The sequence below is a fragment of the Mercenaria mercenaria genome, unplaced genomic scaffold (assembly GCF_021730395.1).
Source record: "Mercenaria mercenaria strain notata unplaced genomic scaffold, MADL_Memer_1 contig_4741, whole genome shotgun sequence".
Lineage (NCBI taxonomy): Eukaryota > Metazoa > Mollusca > Bivalvia > Venerida > Veneridae > Mercenaria > Mercenaria mercenaria.
In genome coordinates, this window is record NW_026462993.1 from 25,503 (window position 1) to 37,397 (window position 11,895).

An 11,895-nucleotide genomic window follows, 5' to 3' on the forward strand; every position below is an offset into this window, starting at 1 on the left:
AACATCAGTATGCAGTTTATAAAAAGATCTATTCTTTTAACTGAAAAGTATGTAGGATATGTTTCAATGGCAGATATAAAACATAATGGAATAAAAACTATGCCACAATTATGATCTATTAAAGCCATTGGCAGTTGTTGATATAAGTGTGGCAAATAGCGAAAAATTTTCAAATGTTACAAGAACCAATCAATTTTTTTTATCAGGATATAAGCGTACATGGTGTGTAACTCTCATACTTTAATTTAGATGTCACAGTATTATCTACACCGAAATAAATTCATTCAAGTTTTCCTTAAAGCAGAAAAACAACATGTATTTTTGTCATGAACATAGGTTTTCAAACTTTTGTTTTTCATTGCTAGTACATCATGTAATATAATTATCCATTAAACATTTTTAGCGACACTCAGGCCTGTGATTTGCCAGGACTGGTCCTGATTTCAAGCTTTTGTCTGCTTTTTACTGCCAGAATTTCCTTATATAACTCTATTTAAAAAGGACATTTCAGGTGTGAGAATGTATATTGTCAGGCTTTTTGCTTTTACATTACCCGTATGTCTGTTCGTCAAGAAACTCTTCACTTTTTTACCTTTAAGTTTATGATACAATATGGAAAACAAAATTTTCAGACATAGCGGCATCAAATACCAGCGTTTTAATCTCTTTCATAATTTCAATTTTTTATATCTTTAGATAATGCTTGCTTGCATTCATGTTAATTCAATGTCAATGAACAATAAGGTGACATTTTCATTATTTTAACCTGTGAAGACCAGGTATATGCTTAATGGGTTCTACGATTTTGTTCTTATGTCTTTTTGTGCCAGGTAGCACCAAATTATTACGACCTATTATAGTTTAAAATTTGGAATCTGTATTATATAAGCCTAACTATAGTAACGGAACCAGCGCGGGAGCCATCACAATGGCGGACAGGTTTCCGAACACTAATTTTTTCACTTGGCATGGACACAGAGGTCTAAATCAAAGCTGGTTTCTGTTTAAATTTCATTGTGGATGTATTTTTGATATTTTGGTAGAAACAATGGAAGAGGAGGTTGCATTTGGCAAAGTAAAACTCAAACTTTAGTATGAGTAGTACTTCCAGGTCACAGCAGTGTGATTTTGATGTGATTTTACAGTAAGCAAACGTGACAAGAGAAATCTCTCTTAGAAGATACATGACCCCTACTTTTCATTTTATATCAGTTTTATCATAACTCTTTAAAATGAGGTAAGGATTTATTCTCTGAAATGAATCTAGCTATGTTTGGTAGCATTTTAAAAATGTCAGTTTTATATAGAATATATAGGGAACAATATTTACTGGTGTGTGACCTATATTTACTTGATTAGGACACAGTTTTTAGTAGGCTTGCACGTTGTTAACTATAGAGGAACGAATGGCAACATACACTCGTTATTATAGATACTGTACAGTGTGACTGATATTACATGTATATAAGGTATATGTGTGTACGATATCCAATTAACAAATAGTGTTCTATACAATCCTGTAGGTTTATATATATATATATATATATATATATATATATATATATATATATATATATATATATATATATATATATATATATATATATATATATATATATATACGGTTAAAGTAAATCATGGGTTATAATATTTGTACTGTAGACTAAAACTGTCTTTCGTTGATCTTGAAAAAAGTGATCGTTTTGTACGGAATCCAATTGGGGCCATTTATAATGTTGCTGTCGCGTTTGTGGGGTCGACACACGACAACGCGAAGTGACATAGCGCGTTACGAAATGACACCCGACACTCTCAAACGACGGCGACAATCCCGAACGACAATGTCGCGATATCCACTTTGAAATGTTGCCTTTCAAAAGCACGATATATCGCGATGTCACTTTGCGTTTCCGAGCGTCATATCGCATTGTCGCTATGTCACTTCGTAATGTCGCGATGTCACTTCGCGATGTCGTGTGTCGACCCTGCAAACGCGACGGCGACATTATCAAACGACATGCGATAATCTCAAACGACGCTCGACAACACGAAGCGACATTTTCCTAATGTCGTATCGTATGTCGCGTGTCGCGGGTTTGGGTGAAAGTCGACGCGCGACAATTCCAAACGACACACGACACGCGAAGTGACACTCGAAATACGAAGCGACATCTTCATAATGTCGTATCGCATGTCGCCCGTCTACCGGTGAAAAGGTAAAATATTTCCGTACTTTTCCTTACGGAAAATGTCCGTGTTTTTCATTAACTTCAAATAACTGTAGAATGTTCCAAACGCAAGATATTTTAATGTAATAACGTTTGAATATTAAATTCAAACATTGTCTAAACGGATATGTAACTTGTATAATTTTACCGCCGACGGTTTCGTCGGTGAACCGTCTCAAAATATATCAGTTTTCGTGAAAATATGCATACTTCTTCATATATTAAATAGAGGGGTGGTCCTTGTCTGAGAAGTCATATCTTCATAACCTAATGTCCGATTTTAATAAATGATACATTGTTGCAAAGGACAAGTCAGTACCTAGAGAAAAGAGGCCACGTCATGTTCGAACCCAGTCGGCTAGGGGTCAAGGTCATAGGTCAAATTCCGGTAATATTCTCAAAATATGTACTTGTCAGAGCAGTCAAGACGGTCCTGAAAACCCAAGCACTACCTTCTCTGAGTCCAATGACACCACTGGAGAAATTCTCACGGCTCCCTGGGTCGAGTCAGCTTAGTCTTGGCCAGCACCCTACCGCATATAACAAGTTAAATCATTTTCTGATACCTGTCTGATACCCGTCTTGAGTTATTATTCAGTTATTTGAAGTTAATGAAAAACACGGACATTTTCCGTACGTAAAAGTACGTAAATAAAGCTTTTATCTTTAATTACGTACAGACGGACGAACAGATATTGTCTTTTTTGTCACAGACTTTCAGATTTTGTCATTTTCTATCAGTTATTTACCCAAAATAAATATTTTATAGGCACTTTTTCCTTATTTTACTGATAATATTTTCAGCCAAAAATGACTATGTTCAGCAAATGTTCCCGACGGCGTGCCCGTCGGGGAAGAACATTGTTTTTAATATTCGATTAGGCAATACTACTTATTAAAAGAAATTTCACTTTGATATCTTACTTTTAACGCTTTTAATAATAAATTGAAATTGATGAATTTTTCGAAAAAAATGCGATCAAGATTAGCCGGTATTTATTCAAGTGAACACTGGTCGACGCACGACAATGCGGTACGACATTATGAAAATGTCGCTTCGTATTGTCGAGTGTCACTTTGCGTGTCGTGTATCGTTTGAAATTGTCGCGCGTCGACTCTCACCCAAACCCGCGACACGCGACATACGATACGACATTTGGAAAATGTCGCTTCGCGTTGTCGAGCGTCGTTTGTGATTATCGCATGTCGTTTGATAATGTCGCCGTCGCGTTTGCAGGGTCGGCAAACGACAACGCGAAGTAACATCGCGGCATTACGAAGTGACATAGCGACAATGCGATATGACGCTCGACAACGCGAAGTGACATCGCGATATATCGTGCTTTTGAAAGGCGACATTTCAAAGTGGATATCGCGACATTGTCTGGTGTCACTTCGTAATGTCTCTACGTTTCTTCGCGTTGTCGTGTGTCGACCCCACAAACGCGACGGCGACATTATAAATGGCCCCAACAGGATTCCGTAATTTTGGGAGAAAAGGACGTTATCTACACTGTTTTTCCATGAAAAAGCAGTTGGGCGAAGTGTTTGAGAAATGTACGATTTGTGCGGAGGAAAGCACTGATTTTTGCAGTCTTCGATGCTATTTATCTGATAAAAGTCCGTCAAGTAATAAGGAAAATATAGGCAAAATATTACTTGAATCGAGACGTTTTCTCAAGTCCCGTGGGTTGGCCTCTCGTTTACTTTTTAAACTTAACATTTATACACCATAAAATAAATACATAAGAAGATCCTTTTGAAGCATTGATCTCTGTTTAATTCAGTATGTTCATTAATAATTTCATAATTATTTTGCCCATATCATTGTGACTACCAAGACAGGATATTGTACTGCAGTTTAGAATCAATGCGTATAACCTGATTATATTTGAATTTGTCAGTACAGTCCAGAAAGATAATATGAAATCAAGTTGTTGTCACATGGATAAGGAATGAGTTTTTGTACGACCATTCGGCATAGTAATGTCACGTGTATGTCGCCGTTCAGAAATATCGCTAAAATATAATCTATACAAGATTCTAGAATGACACGAATTGAATACCAGTTAAACAAAGAAGAAGGTCCTGGTTGACGCGCAGACTAGCAAGAGACTTTTAAATATATTACCTTGATCATGGCATCAAATTGCCAGAAGACGTCCGGTTCATTACAACTCGGATAAATGAAGTCCAGCATAATTTTCATACGCCTGAAGGGGCGTATATTATGTTATCTGTCCGTCCATCCGTTAGCAATTTCGTGTCCGCTCTATAACTCTTGAAACCCTTGAAGGTTTTCGAAGAAACTTGACACAAATATTTACCACATCAAGACGACGTGCAAAGTGCATGATGGCTCGCTTCAAGGTCAAGGTCATATTTATGGGTCAAAGGTCATGTGACTCTGTTTTGTGTCCGCCTTGTTACTCTTGAAGTATTTGAAGGATTTTAATGACACTTTGCACTTTGACACTTCGGACGAATTACAGAGCGCATGTTTCGGATGGCACGCTTTAAGGTCAAGGTCTTTTTATCAAACTATTTCGATGAGCATGTAAGATGAAAACATTCAATGCCTCCTTGTGATTTATTGTCTAATTTACCACTGTCCTTGATTGTTTGATAAAATATGTGTTATTACACCCCAAGAAGATCGACATCAGAAATCAGATCTAAATAAAACAATGAACATTGTCTACACTTCAGGGTACTTTTTTGCATATGACACATCAATTCCAGTTTATTTATTTTTAGTGTGATATCAAAAGCACGAACCTTTTGTTAGCCAATGAACCGGAATCCGCAGCAGTTTATTGTATGTTCCTACCTCAAGGGAAAGGAAACAACACGGAAACATTAGAATTTACAGGTCAAACTTTCCTTGTGGCCGACCTTGGAGGTAAATTTTAGATTCATTTTTATAATGAACTTTATATAATTGTATGTATGAATTTTCGGTATTGTAAAATCATTAATATCATTCGATGAGTAATTTTCGTGTGTTTCGTGGTCGTGTCAATCTACGAAATCTAATCCCAACGAACGATTATGATTTCCAATTAATTTCATCTTCAAAAATTGAAATCCACGAATTAAAATCTCCACGAAATAACAGTTTGGTACCAAAACCACGACATTTCATGCCCATGAAATTAAATGATTTCACAATAAGTATCGTAAGCACATGGTATAATCATCAACGGAAATAAATTTAAATATGTATATGAGACATGTAATATGTGTCCGAGAAAGATGATTCTTTAACAACAATGATCAATATTTAATGTTAATAATGATAATGATAATATATTCCAATACAAGTTCAAATACGAAGAAACTGTATCATACAGTCCCAGTGATACAATAGTACGTATCTGAACGACATCAAAATAAAAGCATTGTTGAAGATATATTTTTTCGATTCTTACAGGAAATCAAGGTTTATAAACTACATCCTTGCCGATATACACCATATAGTTGCCTGTTTTTATGTGTTTTTTTTTTCCAGTGCGTCTCTATGGCGTTGCACGTTATGATGTAATAATTGCATTGTTCAAACATTGCATTCTTGCATAATAACGTTACAGTTTCAGTCTTCTTTGTTTAACAAGAAAAAAATAGGTTCTAGTCAGATTTAATTATAATATTGAAGAATGTAATAACTAAGTCTTAGGTCTTGCTGACGATATGGTATCCTACTATTAAAGACAAATTTGAAAGTATAATTAAAAGAAAATGATTTCAGCATGTAAATTTGAAAGATTTTCGGTGTCCGAGACAATATAATTTCTTCATTTCTTAGAATTCATATTTATGTTTAATTGTAGGCCTCACTGCCGATTTGTCTGCTTTGGAGGTTTTGCAAAATGGAGACTTGAGAGAAGTCGTCACAACTTCTGGGGACGTAATTGGAGGGCAAAATATTAACGACTGTTTCTTCCAAGTGTGTCAGGAAAGTTTTAGGGGAGACGGATGGCGAAAAATCTTTACTAGTATGAAGCCTGTAGAAATGCTTAAAATGGAAAATGATTTTGAGTCAAAGAAGATAGTTATTGGTACTGGTAATCCAGAAGATGAATACATTCCTCTCGACGTTCCTGCAGCCGTTACGGAAAAACTGAAAAGCAGAGAAATTACTCTCAGGGAAAGGGCAGAAAAAGAACACTGCTTTAGCTTCAAAGATATGGAGTTTTGTTTTGAGTCAGATTATGTAAAGAAAATTCTTTTCGGTGAAACCTGCGCACGAATATATAAGACGATACAGTGTCAGCTAAAAAAGAAGGAGTTACAGGTTTGCAATATTCTTGTCCTCGTAGGCGGTTTCTCACAGTCACCTATTGTTCGAACATATATCACGGAGCGGGCAAGCAAAGATTTTCCGGCGGTAAAGGTTATCTCACCAACATCACCATTCCAGGCAGTTTTAAAGGGAGCTGTGATATTTGGACACGATCCTTTGATCTTCAGAAGCAGAATCAGTAGGTGGACATTCGGAATAGAAGTCAACGTTCCATTTGACGAAAAGGTTCACAACCCCGAGAAGAAATTTAAGAATACACAAACAAACGAATTCTATTGCAAGGACATATTTAGTAAACACGTACAAATTGGCGAGTCAATCACATTAAATGCTAAACGGAAAACATTTACATACTCTACTTTGTATGAATACCAGACGTCAATGATGATTGCTGTATATAAATCCGAATATACAGATCCCAAGTATGTTACTGACAGAGGATGTGTCAATATTGGAAACATTAAAGTACTTTTGCCAAAGAGAAGACCAATCAGAAATATTAACGTTTCTATGACATACGGGGGAACCGAGTTAGCTGTCATAGCTAAGGACTGTGAAACAGGAGAAGAATGCAAGGCAGATATTGAGTTCAGGACCATGGAGAACAAACTGGAATCGAAAACGTTGCAAGTTAGGTACTGTATTATTCAAAATAATTTAACGTTCGCCACTAGCAGTACGTTTAACGTAACAAATTTTGACTTATAAGTAAATCCGAGATGATTAAAGATTGACTCTCAATGTTTAATTCGATTTTTTTCACATTCGCATATTTCTATTGACTGTAAGATTAATTTACTTGTACTACACTCTTTTTTTATAGTGGCAGCGACGAAGAAACATGCACAACAATGTAACATGTCGTGGGACCGTTCAAAAAATTGCAAAGGAACAAAGTTAAAGCTGAGGAGAGAGATGTTCTAACAAGCAGTTATTAATCTCACAGTTTGAGAGCCAATTCACATATGAGACCAAGACAACAGCAAATATGCATTTGCATTTAAAGAACTTTACTGTATCAATATTGTTAAGATCATTATTTGGTAGTATTAACAGTGTTTCCGTTCCTATTTTTAACTTGTTTTCTGTCTGTCTCGTATTTTGACTTGCGTGTGTTGTCTAGTTTGTTGTTGGCGTTTCTCCTCTTTCTTCTCACTGCCCGCGTCGTCCCTTCCCCATGCGTTTACGCTCCGTTGCACTAAATATTCATCCTTCCTCCACTTTCCGGAAAATATTCCCTTACCCCCTCTTTGGTATAGAGTTTAATGTCACTGATTTCGACCCTGTTGTCCCTGAACGGATTAAAGTAAAATATCTTTGTTGAAACTCGCCCGTTCTACGCTTTCAGGTAGCGTCCCATGCTTGGAAATGCCCACATAAAGTTTTGCCTTAACCTTTATGCTTGAAAGTGACTGGTATTTACTAAATTGTGTTGTTGTGTTTTAAAATTTAAAAAAGACAAAATAACATTTTATTCAATACAAAAAGGAAGAAATACTTTTCAAATAATTATTAAGATTAGCGATGTTTGGTGACTTAAACACGCAAACTTCTGGTGTTCTGACAAAGTTATAATTGTAAAAGTTCGTTGCAATATTTTAGAGCAAAATACATTTTAAACATTTCGTATAATATTCAGCACTCAATTTGTAAATCATTTACCTATTCGTATTCGTAAAATATTTAGAGCTTAGATAATTTCCAATTTGCGATGACATTAATACGATCTTTCAATTTGGATGAAGATCTCTTCTCTACAAAAACATTTTTATTAGAAGATGTCAGTACCAGGAATGTCAGTTTTTTTTTGTCTCAGTGGATATTTTAGACATGTTTTTGACAAAAATTTGGAAGTATCAAGTTTTAAATAGTCGATTTAGATAAGTTAGTTAAGTTTAGCACGAAAAAAAAAACATGTATTTCAAAGACTTTGTAATAATTGTCCCGTTTTTGAAGCATTTTATTAATAATACAAACTTGAATAGAGCATTTTTACCTTTATTTCTATGTTAAAATGCGTTAATAAAGGCTAGCTGTGTTCTTAGAATACACTAAAATCATTGAGAAAGTGAGTTCACCAACGGGCAAAAACCTTTAGTTTGGTGAAATACCATTATGTGCTATTCTAACTTTCATTCGTGTTGTGATCGTCTTTTGAAAACAAAAGTAATGCAAATAGTCTGGGGTTTTTTCCGTTGGTAAAATGTAATGATAAATTATTGAAATACTTGAACAAAGATCTAAACTTGCATTTATTTTTTTAGGATTAAATTATCTCGTGCACACTACATCTTATATCGAAATCACGACATCTTATCATGAGCAATTAACATCTTATCTCGAGCGATCGACATCTTATCTCGTGCGATCAACATCTTATCTCGTGTGCACGACATCTTATCTTGAGCGATCAACATCTTATCTCGTGCGTACGGTATCTTATCTCGAGAGATCAATATCTTAGATATGGGCCTCTTCCTGTCCCTCGGCGCTTGAAATAAAGCTGTTGAAAAATTTCATCCAAACTGTGGATGAGTAGCTTTAGGTTTTGAGCTAGACTGTACAAACTACATGCAGAGCTATCCTACTTGTTTTCTGTCAGCATCTAAAATCAGATTTCACAGTCCGAAGTGTGGTATCAAACTAATATTTCTTGACTCATTTAAAACCATGGCTTTTAAACGTCCTAAGAATTTGAAGGACATTCTAGTTAAAACTGACTTTCATATGTTGTCTGATGTTAATTTTACTTCGTCTAAATGTAATCGTTCAAGATGTTCACATTGTTCTTACATTACTGAAAGTGATAGTTTTAATAGCTCTCAGTGTAAGAAAACTTTCAAGCTTAAGAATAATGCAACTTGTAAAGTTCAGATGTAATATATCTAATAACATGTAAGAAGTGTAAAATGCAATATGTAGGCCAAACTAGCCAGCAAGTTTCAAGACGCATGAATAAACATCGTTTTGATATTACAAGTTTTATCGATCCTGCATTTTCTAGTCATGTAGCAACTCATTTTAATCAAAATGGTCATAGCTTAAATGACTTTAGCTTTATGCCTATTGATGTTATCCATGATGATATGAGGAGGCTTCTAAAGGAAACTTACTGGATTCACAAACTAGATACTATTTTTCCAAAAGGAATGAATTCAAAAGTAATGTATAATTTTTCATAAATCTCTTCACTTCATAGTGTTTTCTGTTATGTAACACAAACTGTGGTTTTCTTAATGTCAGTTAGTACTGTTTTTGCTGGTATTTTCTTTTTTTTTGTCTATAACACAATTTACCCAGTGATTTCGTATCTTTGTGATCCTGTACTTACTGTTATTATGATTATTAACATTATTATTTTAAATAATGTCTATAATCTTACTATGTATTAAGTATAACCACTTTTAATTTTAACTTTTGTCATAACATACTTTAAACAGTACTTTAGATATATATTTGTGTAAACATTATGTAGCCTATTGTACATTGTAATTTTTACGCCAAAATGTTTGTAACGTAACGTCATCTTTTATGACGTCATATATTCATGACGTTGTTTATTTCATATCATATTTGTTTACTTCCTGAAGAAGACTAATAAAAATAGTCGAAACGTTGAGTGAAAATGGAGTTAGCTTTGTAATTCTCCTGTTCTTTGACTCATTTAAAGGAATTTCAGGCAGTTTCACTCAATAATGGCTATTATTCAATGCATTTTGTTCAAACATAAAGTAATTCTGTAGGGATAACGCATGTTTTTTCGTGTTACAACATCTGCAGAATCCCGAGGGATTGGTTGGTACCCGAGCCTGGTACCAACGATTCCCGAGGGATTCTGTAGATGTTATAACACGAAAATAACATGCGCTAACCCTATTCTAGCATAAAATGCGTAAAAGCCAAGTAAATGAATATATTGTCACTCAACGTCATTAAATTCCCATGAAATGCGCGGTAAAGTTTGTTGTTTTTTCACGTTGGCGTCATTTCCTTTTGAATTATCCGTTTTGGGACCGTATTACGTTTAAGATTTGCCACGGAACACGCATAAATAAAAAGGTGTTATAACAGCATGTGAGCGCGAGAATCTCTCTGTTAGCACACGTTTTCTCTCCTGTTAAAACACCCCCGAAAAGTGGCAATAACGGCAGTTTATTTCTAGAATTCAAGATAATGTTTCTTCACTATCAAGCTTTGAAATAGTTAAACATGCTGCTTCTATGACAGCTCTTGTTTTTATATGCTATGACACTTTATTACATTCAAACAAAATGGTTGCCCATTTTATTTTACACAAGTGTTTGTTGTAGTATTCATTGATGAAATATTTTGTGTAAAAGCTATTGAATAGTCGATCGACTGTTGCTGTCCCTGAACAGCTCTTGTTACAGATTACATGTATCAACAAAATTTATTTTTGATTGAATTGTATATGTACTTTGTAATAAAAACATTTCGGTTGAATCATATTTAGTATGTTTTCTTACTAGACCCAGTATGTTAAGATACGTCTTGTGACTATTCTATTATTCAGTACACTTTTGTTTAAAACCATATGTTACTTTTTTGTACTTTTAGAGGACGAAACAACATTGAGAAAAAGATGTCTTTCAAACGTAAAAAGGACATCTTTCCAAAGTTGTGAAAAATATGTCTTTCCAACACTGCAAAAGACGTCAAAACACCTTTCATAATCAAAGAAAAAACTACGTCTTTCAAACGTTGTAAAAAAGACGTCTTTCCAAAGTGGCAAAAAAGACGTCAACGCACCTTTCATTATCAACCAAAAAACAACGTTGTCCAACGTTGTGAAAAAGACGTCTTTCCAACATTGCAAAAAAGACGTCAACACACCTTTCATTATCAACCCAAAAACAACGTCTTTCCAACGTTGTGAGAAAGACGTCAACGCACCTTTCATTATCAACCAAAAAACAACGTCAGGAAAAGACGTCATAACAACGTTGTAACAACGTGGTGTGTTTGCTGGGGTACGAGTTGATGTTTTTGTTGAATTCCCGGCCATTTCAGTAAATAATAATTGTTAACTTGTTTTGCCTACATGCGTGAAAAAGATGCGCAGAAATTACGCGAACGTCTTTAAGTGTTTTCTTCTTTATTTCCAAGCCACTGGTTTATTTTTCAATAATAGGCAATAGTATGGGGAATATACTTTGTCATTATTTCTGTATTAGTAGTTTTTGAGTTGTCTCCCTTTAATTTTTGGGTCATTTTAGTGTGGTTGTTCCAATTCATTTTTCTTAGGCATGTTCATTGTAAATCTGACATGTTTAGTTTGTACCGCATTTTGTAAAATATTTTGTACAATTAAAATTGTTTTGAATAAAGTAATCAATTTTATTT

The 11,895-nt window shown here is 34.8% G+C and overlaps 1 protein-coding gene across 2 annotated transcripts in view; it reads left to right on the plus strand.

Moving 5' to 3' along the window:
• LOC123534901 (heat shock 70 kDa protein 12B-like) overlaps positions 1-10,995 on the plus strand; it is a 28,558-nt gene extending 17,563 nt beyond the window's left edge. For both annotated transcript variants that reach the window (XM_045317364.2, XM_045317365.2), the window contains 3 exons: positions 4,986-5,130; positions 6,059-7,166; positions 7,355-10,995. In XM_045317364.2, coding sequence (XP_045173299.2) covers positions 4,986-5,130; positions 6,059-7,166; positions 7,355-7,388 — 1,287 coding nt within the window. In that variant the 3' untranslated portion in view covers positions 7,389-10,995. The remainder of the gene's footprint in view (positions 1-4,985; positions 5,131-6,058; positions 7,167-7,354) is intronic.
• Positions 10,996-11,895: the final 900 nt, after the last annotated feature.